The sequence below is a fragment of the Octopus bimaculoides genome, chromosome 15, assembly GCF_046866305.1.
Source record: "Octopus bimaculoides isolate indiv1 chromosome 15, ASM4686630v1, whole genome shotgun sequence".
NCBI lineage: Eukaryota > Metazoa > Mollusca > Cephalopoda > Octopoda > Octopodidae > Octopus > Octopus bimaculoides.
The window spans coordinates 26445574-26458185 of record NC_142942.1 but is presented as its reverse complement, the minus strand read 5'-3'; the positions used below and the strand labels follow the sequence as shown (position 1 = coordinate 26458185).

The 12612-nt window shown below is 32.9% G+C and overlaps 1 protein-coding gene across 8 annotated transcripts in view; it reads left to right on the top strand.

Moving 5' to 3' along the window:
- LOC106883872 (myb-related protein A) overlaps positions 1 to 12612 on the top strand; it is a 227396-nt gene that overhangs the window by 189018 nt on the left and 25766 nt on the right. For all 8 annotated transcript variants that reach the window (XM_089363622.1, XM_089363627.1, XM_089363621.1 and 5 more), the window contains 3 exons: positions 4995 to 5121; positions 7367 to 7486; positions 11651 to 11752. In XM_089363622.1, the coding sequence (XP_089219748.1) occupies positions 4995 to 5121; positions 7367 to 7486; positions 11651 to 11752 (349 nt within the window). The remainder of the gene's footprint in view (positions 1 to 4994; positions 5122 to 7366; positions 7487 to 11650; positions 11753 to 12612) is intronic.

Here is a 12612-nt window from a genome sequence, read left to right as displayed (position 1 = left end):
TTTCCCTCCGGTTTTTTGTTCTATGTGTGCCATAAATATCGCCATCCGTTTAGAGAAAAATTTGTAGTTTAGAATCAGTAGTTCTTTGACTGCTATTTCTAAATTTTCAGTATGTTGAAGAAGCAACTCAATGCTAATCCCTGTATATTTATGATATATATATATACATATACATATATACGACGGGCTTCTTTCAGTTTCTGTCTACCAAATCCACTCACAAGGCTTTGGTCGGCCCGAGGCTATAGTAGAAGACACTTGCCCAAGGTGCCATGCAGTGGGACTGAACCCGGAACCATGTGGTTGGTAAGCAAGCTACTTACCACACAGCCACTCCTGCGCCTTAAATTCTTTTTTTTGTAGGAGATTTTACACCAAAAGCCAAAGTTATACTACTCTCTACCTATGTCAATGGATTTTATACTTTTAACATACCGTAAACTTCTAGAATAATCTAAAACTTAGATTAGCAGCACTTTTTAAAATTGTGAAACAGTTTAGAAAACTGCTGGCAGTGCATCGGCTTGTTTACATCCGTTTTAATACATTATTTACATTATTTACATTATTTACAGTTGACAGATATTTGTCCTCATCTTGTTTGTTGTTAACACAACGTTTCAGCTAGTATACCCTCCAGCCTTCATCAGGTGTCTTGGGAGGAATGAGAACCCAGGTTCAAAATTTCCCCAAGAGGTATATCAGCCAAAACGTTGTGTTAACAACAAACAAGATGAGGACAAATATCCGCTAATTGTAAATAATGTACATAATTGCTCATCTCTTAAATATAGAACTGAATCCATTTTAATAGCTTGGGAAATATTTCATTGCTAAGTTGAAAGTTACTGGGAAAAAGAAAGAAATGAAAACAGTAAAAAATAGTGATGGTAAACTACACATCATTAAGAAAATAGAATGAGATAAGACTCGTCAAGCCAAGTGAATTTGTAGTCATGGTTGATGCTGGTGTCATGTAACTGGCACCCATGCTGGTAGCACATAAAAAGCACCTTTCCAACATTGGGCCCTACGGAGGCAAAGTGACTGAGTTCCTTTCAAGCGTTGGGTGCCTCAGGGAGGCAAAGTAGCTGAGTTCCTTTTGAGTGTTGGGCATCACAGAGGCAATGACTGAGGCCTCTGGCATTTTTGTGCTTGAGAAGAAGACCCATCGAGCTGATGAAAATCACAGTCACGGCAGATACTGATGTCACACAAATGGTACCCATGCTAGTGGTGCATAAAAGCACCCATTACCCTCTCAGAGTGGTTGACGTTAGGAAGAGCATCCAGCCATAGTAAACAATGCCAAATCAGACTGGAGTCTGGTGCAGCCTTCCAGCTTACCAGCCTTGGTCAAACTGTCCAACCCATGGCAGCATGGACAATGGATGTTAAATGATGATATAAAAGTTTATATTATTGACTTCATGTGACATAAACCAAAACAAAAAATTTATATTCTGTTGATTATTCTGAACCTAATAATAAAATAGAAGTTTGCATGATAAAACTGGTGATAAAACATGACATAAGTGGGTTTTTCGTGTGATCAGTGGGTATATCTATGTTTCTATGTCTCAGCTTTTGATTTTAACCAAAGCTAAGACTTGAAGAAAAAATGTATTTGAAAGCTTCATTGTTTTCTCAGATGGTTCCTTGACCATATTTAAGATGCATTGTGAAATAACAAAGTTGGACATTGCTAGTAAAAAATAAAAATCAACTGGCTCACAATGAATATAATCCTACATCTGATCAAATACATACTGCCTTTGTGAAATTAGCCATTAATAGAAATGCTTACTAATATAAAGTTTGATAAATTGCAATGAAGCAAGGGCATGTGGTTTAAGCATACTAAAGAATACCGTAAAAACCCATGTAATTTACGCAGGTGATTTTTCAGGATAAAAATTGTTAAAAAAAATGCTTCTACTTATGTAAAATTCACTCCCAAAAGTTTTCAGAATTGCCGATATGGCCAAGGGGAAAAGGTTTCCAATTTAGTTGTATTTAGCATAATTTCACTTGCTTATGGTTAGATTTTATTAAATTTTCATTAAATAAAAATAAATACTGTTTAACAGGTATCACATTGAAAGCTATTAAATTACGAAGTGTTTGTGTTGTTTATAATAAACTTTATTTTTACATTTCTTGCCGACAAGAGATTATGTTCGATCTTTAGTATACTTCTGTATGTCTTCTCAAATCACGATCACAGGAAAAGTTGTTGATAATTCTTATCAGCGAAAACACAGTTGATAAATATGCACAAGTATTGCAAAATAAGTTTAATTACCAATAAACATCAGTTTGGATGACACTTTACTCAACCGACACAAGAAGGTGACTGATCAAACTGATTATGTAAACAGAATTTGAAAGTGTTTTCCGGTCTCAAGTTCTGATTTTCTGCTTATTCTTGTCGGAACCGTTGATAAGGAGTATCGAAAATGTCATGCAAAATGTCATGCAAACTTTAAAATTTGTCATTAACGCTTTAGCCGGGAGACCAAACTGATAGTTTGGTAACCTGTAAAATAAACATTAAAGATCTAAAGGAGAAAATAAACAGCTTTGCAAGTTTAACTTAGTGTTTATTGAACAAGAGAGGTGCGAAATTTAAGAAGGGACTTGTTAGAATATGCACATCTCTTGTTAGAATATGCACATAAACAAGAATAGCAAAATTCTACTATAACAAAAGAACTGGTAATACATACATTACAAGTGTTCTATGAAGAGAACATAAGATTGCTGCATAATTCATTATGAATGTGAAACGACATTGAACATCGTATAAGATAAATGAAGGTTTCTGTAGGAACATCATCATCATCATCATCATCGTTTAACGTCCGCTTTCCATGCTAGCATGGGTTGGACGATTTGACTGAGGACTGGTGAAACCGGATGGCAACACCAGGCTCCAGTCTAATTTGGCAGAGTTTCTACAGCTGGATGCCCTTCCTAACGCCAACCACTCAGAGAGTGTAGAGAACCCTAAGTCATATTCACTTAGTGAGTTTACACATGCAAGGATGAATTATGATGTTGTCGTTGGTGATGTTGGCGATGATGAATTTCATTATCCTAATGCAGAGGAAGTGAGCAGTAGTTTCTTGGAGGCAAACGCAAACTAGACTTTTTAAACAGAGAAAAACTGATCTATGTAAGGAAATTGTTGGGCTCCATTGCGATAGGTAGAAACTCCAAGCAATGTAAAATATGGCCCAGACCATGTTTACCAGCATGAACATCAAACTTCAAAAAGTAGTTAACCATTTAATGGTTTTAGTAAATTTATATAGAAAAGGTAAGCATTATACCATCCAGCATAAATCAAAGTCATCTTCATTATATTTTTTCTGTAAAAGCTTATTCTGACATTAAATGAGTCAACTTCCAGTATGAATGTTTACATTTGTATGTCATTTTTCAACAAAAAAAAAATTCTAAAAGAATTCTGGAAATGATCTACCTATGTAAGTTCATTTTTGTTTTTGAAAAAAAAAAAAAAAAAGCATATAAATTACATGAATTTTTACAGTAATTGATAGTTTGAATATGCATGTGGCCAATAAAACTTAGTTTTGTGCTATTTACCACTCAAGGCCACTCCTTTCTGACAACTAATGGACTAGGAAATTATCCAGGATTTCAAATGCCACTATAGAAATAATCTTATGAAAATATCTATAGAAAAGGCTTTTTGGATGACTTGCAACACCAATTTGCAATGAAGAATGCATTCTTTACATTTGCTATTGCATGAACTTTTGTTTAACTTGTCAATCTTTTAACACAACTTTTTAGTTTTATTAGCATTGTGGTTAATTCTAAAAACTGAGATGCAGCAATTTGTTACAATGAAGATGATGATGGAAATGAAACAACTGAATGGTGTCTTAGTCTAATACTCAATTCAGTTGTGTACAGAATCGGTTCTTTATTATTTTGAACAGAATCCAAGTTTCTAAATGCAACAAGTTATGTAACCAAATATGCTTAAAATGCAATGATCATTACAAAATAGAACTTTATGAAACAAAGCAGCTTTAAGGAAATTTTCTAAAAAAAATCCATTGAAGAAAGTGCATCTATCAATCAAACACTTGTGTGTGATAATTTAAAATAAGCTTCTGAATTTCTTATGTAAAAACTTAGAAGATCTGAAATGGAAGACTTAACTCTTTAGCATTTAAACCAGCCATCTCCAGCCCTAATATTCTACCTGTTTCATATTTAGACTGGCCAGATCCAGCTTCACTCACCTGCTCTACAATATCATTCTAAAAATCTACAAGCATATAATTAAAATTTCGAAGCTACAGAATAATTCATGATTAATTCTAAACAGTATGAATAAATAAGCATTACACTTGACAGAGTAATCTGAATGCTAAAGGGTTAAAGCCTATAAACACACTTTTTTTTGTTTATTTACATTCTTTCTATTTTCACATATAAACAAACAACAATTGGTCTGTATGCTTACAGGCTTTAATGCTGACTTTAATATTTTTAATGTAAAAATGATTTTCTACTGCTTGAAAATCTTTTAACTGTTTGTTATGCATATTTTTCTTACTATGTGATTACCACATTATAAACAGGTATTCTTTATCTGTCATGTGGTGTAAAATTAAGATTTATTTTATTTTTCCTCCTAAATATTTTATCATGGATTTAGCAGGTAATAAAGTGATTTTCATATATGATTTTCTTTTTTTCTTATTCACTGTCTCTGTTTATTTACATAATAAATGCATTAAAGAGGAGTAGAAAAAAAAACTTCCTAGACAATGGAAAACTTTACAATAACAACATCTCAAATACCTTATGATGCTATTATTTGGGGAATTTATTGTTCTGCATAATTTCATACATTGTGTTAATGGGAGATTCAGTACAGTTGTGGAACTCTTGGTAAATGAACAATTTATGAACTAGATTCAAAGTTTCCTTTTTTTAATTCTTATCTACAGTGAGTGTAAATCTCTTCAGAAGACTCCAGTAATCTGTAGAGATGTTTTAGATACTAAACCACGTACACCAACACCATTCAAAAATGCCTTGGCAGAAGTGGAGAAGCGTAATGGACCAATTAAATCTGTAAGCTTTGCTCTTCATAATTTTTATCCCTACTTTACAATTTTAGTATTTTTATTTTTACTTTGATAATTATTTATACTGTCTCATTAACTAATTATTTATATTCATTAACTCATTTGCTAACGAAACACCTTAAATGCCTATGCTAGCAAATTTCTCAAAATTTGCTGGATTTAATCAAAATATTGTCTTAAATCAGAACCTCTGTGGTATTTTTCAAATCCTTTTATTTAGCTTCAGATTTAGTAAATGCAACTCTGAATTCAATGGTTATTCAAATGCAGCATTTTGTTATTCTCTTCAAGTATTTTGATAAATTATTCTCTGAGGTCATTTAATCTATCATCCTTTTGCTGTCAGTAATAAAGAAGCACCAATCGAGAGTGAGTGATTTGCTATATTATTACCAATAATAGTACTAAAAGAGGTATATGAGGGTAATGAATATATTGGACCATTTGGCAGTGTGATAAACTGATTGGGGAGTACAGAAAAGGTGATGTGCCAAAGGGAGAGCCCACTATGACCAATCATGAAGTCACTTCTGATATAAATGTAGAGAAAAACTTTTTGTTACTGTTGTTCTTGTCACCACTACTGCTGCTGCTGTTGTTATTGCAGCAGCAGGGAATATTGAATGGAATATTCCATGTATTTTTCAAAAGATGAAAGTTTTCAAAACTTCAATTTTTATCAGTATATTTTGCTGGTGGAATGTTGAATGATGAAATAGTTTTTAGAGCAGTGTTTCTGAAACATGATACATGTGTATCCCTAGCTTGGAGAAAACCTAACCAGGCATTGACCAAAATATATGCTGTTGTTGAACTAATTATATTGTAGTACAAGAGAATATCAAATGGGATTTTTCCATGTTTTTAAGGATATGAAAAGCTTTTGAAACTGGGTTTAATTTGTTTTCACTATATCTCAGAGGTCTAACAGTGAGAAAGTCTTAAGAGAAATTTTACTAAAAGAGTAAAGTCCTATACTGTAACTCTGTAATTTATATCTTCTGAGTAACTCATTTTTATGTGGTGATATTTAACCAACATTTATACAACTTCATATTTTACTGTTTTTGCCTGTACTTTGGAGCAGTTTTGAGACAAAACCTATACTTTGTGTTTGTGAAAGTACCTTTTGTTAAATTGTGTTCCAAGTACTGCTTTAATCCTATCCTGCCATGTTCCTGGTATAGCAGGAATAGCCTAAACTTAATCCTCTACTGGATTCCTGCTAAAGGAGTAATGATCAACACATGTAGAAAAATAAAATAAAATAATAAAATTATACAATAATCATGTTGCAGCTTTTAGTCAAGTGTGTTTCTCATTGTTAATGGCATCACTCATAGCTTTTGAATATAATTAGAAAAAAAAAACACATGTCTTAGTGATGAAACAAGCATGTGGTGAAATTATTGATGATATTTATTCTTTGGGCAAAGAGTTTACCCTTACAGAGACAATGAGAATGATTTGGACAATCAGACTGGTAGAGGTGATGAGGAAAGTAGCGATTCAGGTGAACAAATAATATGATAGGCCTGTTATTCTCTCTCTTTATTTTTGTGATTCTGTGACTCTGCCATCATTACTCTTGAGCTCTGCATACAGCTATTTTTTTTTTTGCTCAGGAGCCCAGGTGAAGGAACCTGGGTCTGAGAGGGTTAATATTGATTTCAAGTTTTGGCACAAAAGGCCAGCAGTTTGGGAGTGAATGGGGCGAGAGTCTTACATTGACCCCAGTTTACAAATGGTACTTATTTTATTGACTCCCAGAAGGATGAAAAGCAAAGTTAACCATGGTGGAATTTGAACTCAGAATATTAAATTGGAAGAAATGCCTCTATGCATTTTGTCCATTGTGCTAATGATTCTGTCATTTAACTGAGGGTTAATATATTAATAAAATGAAGCTAAGTATTTAAAATGCATTAATAGTTTTAGTTAGAAATATAGCAGCAGAAGGTTGACATACCTAAAAAAGAAACACTTGATACAAAAAGGAAGTATTTTCTGTTAGAATTATGCTCTCAGTGTTTGAGAAAGGGTTTATTTTATATTAAGGGCTTTTCAGGAAATTGTCATTTTTTACACTAAGAGATGATGGCCATACGTATGATAAACCTTGTGAAACTGGTTATAAATTGGTAATGTTATTAAATGTCGGCAAACTGTAAATAGTTTATAGAGGTCCTCAGTAACTATATTTTTTTCAATAATTATTTTCTTTTAATTAGAATGTCGAGCATTTGGATGAATTAACAGAAATAATTAAAGAAGACACAGGAATATCTCCAGTTAATCACATTGATGAAAAAGTAACACCTATTTTTCAGAAGCGCAAAAGTAAAATTGAGGTATATTTCTACCATCTTAAAACATTTAAAGTCTAATGATGTCCATTTCTTATGTCAAGGACAATATAGCTTATATAACACTTATTTTGTGAGCTAATATACTAGTCATTGGAATTATTTTCTTTTATTGACCTTTGGGCAGAAAAAAAGCATTTTGATTTGTTATAAACATCTTTCCTACATTGTATCATTGAGTACAGTTGCTCTAGCATGAGTCATTGTATTTGTATTCAGCATGCATATAATTGAATTGAAAATCTAAAGACTTTGTTTTAATGCCATGAACCAGATAATTATGTATTTTAAAAGTGATGGATGATGAAGCAATCTTTTCAGAGATAACACTTAAATTAACTATTTGTGACAAATGTGTTGAATTAGGGAATAAAGAAAATAGTAAAAATGAAGCACTAAATACAAATGAATCAATGTTTGAAAAAAGTAACTACACAAAGATTAATCGAAATATTTCATGTTTATATTATAAACTAGCTGACCCTGTGCCATTAAAAATGATGGCTAATTGTAGTATTTTATATATAAATAAGGTACAAAACCAAGTTTTTAGTTTAATAATTCTTTTATTACAAAATTTTTTTGTGAAAAATGTATCTGCAAGTAACATCCCTTGCCTGCTTGTTTCCTTCAAACAAATTTTAAAGGTTTTTCCTTCCTTCTTGTATGACTTAAGGCCACATAAAGCTGGCCTTGACTAAATATGGGAGCTGGCAAGTAAATACCAACTTTTTCGAAACGACATTTCCTTTCAATTATACTCTCCATTACTGAAACCAACCTAAACTCATACAAGCCTCAAAAAGCAGTCCATGACATATAGTTGATGTAAAAAATTCCTATTTAAAATTTGTATAGATTTCTTAATATAAATAAATTAGGCTCATGTATGAACTGTTAAATGTGCATCCGTATATCTATAAAAGGTGAGATGTGTGTGTATGTGATTGTACTTTATGCACATCCACAAATTAGCACGCATGTCGCTCCAATTTTTAGGAGGAGATTTGTCATGACCCTATCTGCATTTTCGTCAACTTTTTCTCTCAGAGGTACCCGCGTATAGCTATAAAAATCGATTTTCAACCATAACTTTTAGCAATTTTGAAGTTTGTTGACATGGTGAAGTCAAACTGCGTACGCGCGTGAAGAAGAGAGAGAGAGAGAGAGAAAAAAATACTGTGTTTCTGACAGGGGGGAGATACAGAGTGTTTGCTAGTGTCTAAGAAAAAAAAAAGAAAAGAAAAGTGGAAGAGAGAGACAAAGCGTCTAAGCAAAGAAAATGTTTGTAACCTAGACAGAGTTTGTTTGCCAGCGTCTAACAAAAAAAAAAAAAAAAAAGGTACAAAAAAGTGGAAGAGGGAAACAAAGAAAAAGCGGAAGAGGACAGTTTTTGAAAGACACTATATTTTATAATGAGAATATATATACTTTCTCATACAACAGTTAAAATATATTTATTTTTTAATCGTTCATCTTTCTCTCCCCCCCCTCTCACTCTCACACACAAGCACATATACTACTTTGGGAGCGAAAGAGTTTTGTTTATATTTCACAACAATGTAACAAAGAGGTGTATGTAACAATTTGTCAGTGAATTACACAATATAAATGGGTAAAATTTCCGAAGCTTACACCCCACCCACCCCAACCCGTTTTTCGGACCACAAAAAGGGTTTGGTAATTTTTCAGATTAACACCCGCATGATTTCCACTAGGGTTTTACGGTTAGGGTTAGGATTAGGGTTGGTGTTAGGGTTACGGTTTTAGGGTCAGGGTTAGGGTTTTAGGGTTAGGGTTAGAGTTAACCTACAAGGGACAGGCCCCTTATTTTTTGGTTAAGGCTGTTGCTAAGTTTTCCTAAGTTACTCCAATCCAGATCCCCAATGCAAACCTTCAGATCAACCTTCTCCTATGTAGATCTAATGCAACCTTAAAAAAAAAAAAAAAAAACAGTCAATGAGTGGAAATAACCAATAAACTGATTCCTTATGGGATTTCTCAATCAAATTGCCAGCAAACCATTTTCAGCCAAACCAATTTCAATGAATTTCGCTCAAATCTGATGTCGATGTTACTTATTTTGGTTTGAAATAAAGTACTTGATCACTTAATAATCCTAGCTTAATCCCGAGCAGCGCTGGGCTATACTGCTAGTTTATTATATACTTTTCAACTGCAGTTATTTTATATTCTTGATACCCTCAGGCAATAATTATTTTCTCTGATGTGTTTTATGTTTGTATCGATGTGTGTAATTGTAATAATTATTTGTAACACATAGATAAAATATGGATGGTAATTCAAATTAATACACTTCTCAATGTTATCTAGTGGTTGTCTTTTGAGATGTGACATTGATCATCGTTTGTTACTGAAAAGACACTGGTTCACACATACAAACTTTCACATACTTCCCTAGTACACGCACACAAATATACTCACACAGAACTGAAACGATGTTTGATTTTTCTTTTCAGCATTGAATGTTCACCATACCACTTCCATTGCACACACACACACCTCCCTTTTAACATCACACATATGTACTCACACACAGTTGAAATGCTGATTTTTTTTTTAACTCCTTCTTTCCTTCCTTGTTCATCTATCACCCCTTCCTTTCTCATTCATATGTTGTGACAGAGAAAAACACAAGGGTATTATTATAATAGAAAATACATGATGCTCTTTTAACCACTTCCTCCCTCTCACTGCCTCTCAGTCATGGCTATTATTCTCACTACTTCTCCTTCACTGCATTACTATTTTCTCTCTTCTCCCTTCACTTATACTACTCTTCCTCTTACTCCCCCCTACTGCATGATTTTGGACAAATATATATATATATATATATATATATATATATATATATATGTACATACACACACAAATATATAAAACCACTATGCTCATTATTATATTATGAGATAATTATTTACACTATTTTTTTTTATTTTGGTAGTTCTGTTGACCTAACAGAAAGCACTTGACCTGCATTGGTGGAAATCTACAAATTGCTTTCTACAGAGTGATCATTGCATAAAAGGGAAAGAAGATACAATATCCCATCCAAAAATAAAAGCATTTTAAAAGAATTAAAAATATCAATTAGATTATAGTTGCGAGATAACAGTTTATTCAAATCAAAGTAGCCACCCTCAGTTTTTCCCATGGCCTCAAGATGGCTCTGGCATCTGGTGCATGTGTTTTTTATCTAAAGAATGTATGTTCCTTGTTTCATAATTGCCATATTTCATTGTTTGGGGTAAATTCAATAGCTTAGATATTGAACATTACAGTAGTTCCTTATTATTACTGATTCTTCTTGTTTTTCAATTTGGCTTTAGCTACCACCTTAATATGTTACTGCTGATCAACTCTGAATTGAGAAAGATGTACTATCAAATTGCATTGTGGCCATAATGATCTCAGTTTTAGGGTTTTCATAGGGCTACATTACCCAACATGTTCTTTCCTTCCCCAAAACCTGAGGATATGGTTTCAGGTGAGTTTGGCTGCTAATTCTGGCAGATCAAGCTACCATTACCTTCATAGTATAAGGAAAAGTGATCTTTTTTTGCATCACAAAGCTCACAATTAACCTGCTGAGCATATTGTTTACTACCTTATACTTTGTGTTTATAAGAAATTGTTTTTTCTAAAGTATACATTATTAAAGTTAGTGTTTGGTTGTCTTTCTGGAATTCGTGTTTGCTAATACACAACTTTATTTGAAATATTTGTTTTTTAAACTACTTCAAACATTTTCTTTTTATGTGATGTATCACAACTAATAAAAATTGCAAATGGTAAAATATTAACTGATAGTGTCTAAGGGAAAGTCACAGCTTTAAGCCCCATTCAAAAGAGGTCATGAGTAAAGAAAGGTTAAAAATCACTGATCTAGAGCAGTATAGAAGCTTCTAAAGAAGATCCTGTGTTTCCCGGTGTTAGACAGCTATCAGTTATTTCAACTTTGTTGTTGAACTGGTATATGAAATAGAGTATAGTTTGATTTTAGTACTGATTCTATGCACACAAAAAAAAAATATTAAATTTTAAAAAATGGTTGGAAAGTATGCCAGCTTTGTAGCCATGATAGTAGTTTTAAAATCTAAATTATTACTTTTTCCGTTTTTCTTCTAGGTCTCTGAAGGAAGTAAAAGAGCACGTCAGTCATTAAATGCAAAATGGCATAGTTCTGCTGGTTTTGATGATACCTTTTCATTAATGTCACCTGAAACTCCAGTAAGTACTACTATTCAACATCAATGCAAATAAAACATTGTTTTATAAACAAGATACATTTATAAAACATTGTATTGAAATGATTTCACCTGATTTTTGTATCCATTTTCTATGCTAGCATGAGTGGACTATTACCTTTTCACTCCAATTTTGACATTTGTGTATCACTAGGCCTTTGTATTCACTGCGCTATTTTTTTAAAAATACTTTTCACTTAACTATGGAATAGGAGTGAAGCAAATTGCTATAAGGTTCCTACCCTAGTAGTCATGGCTAGGTAACTGCTCGCAAGTTTTTCAGTATATCTATTGATATATCTTTTGATAGATAGATGGCTAGGTAGATATAAGATATAATATAAAAAGATATAATATAAATACAGGTATAATATTTTACAAGTGTTTTTTTTTTTAATGAAATAGTACTCATTAATCATCATTTTAAGATCTATTTTTCCATTCTTTGTTTAGGCAAAATTTGTTGATACTCCTCCTATTGTCAATCCTCTTCTGTTTCCAAATAAAGAAGTATTTTCTCTAGCCCTTCAAACAACAAATAGCGCAATGGCTTCATTCTTTGCAAGTTTACGCATGTCCTCAGCAGTCACAGCCCATGTTTCACTGCCATGTAGCATAGCTGTTCACACACATGCGTCATACAGTCTACCTTTTACTCTGAACGAAAGGCACTTTGTTACCAGCAGAGGTAGAATCTCTCTGTACTTTGCCTAAGCTATCCTTACTCTACCAGCTACACTTTCAGAGTATTCACCCCTACTACTGACTTGGTCACCTAGGTAATGGCAGCTATCAACTACTTGTAGTTTTCCCCCCCCTGGAATGTGACAGAAGCTGTTCTCT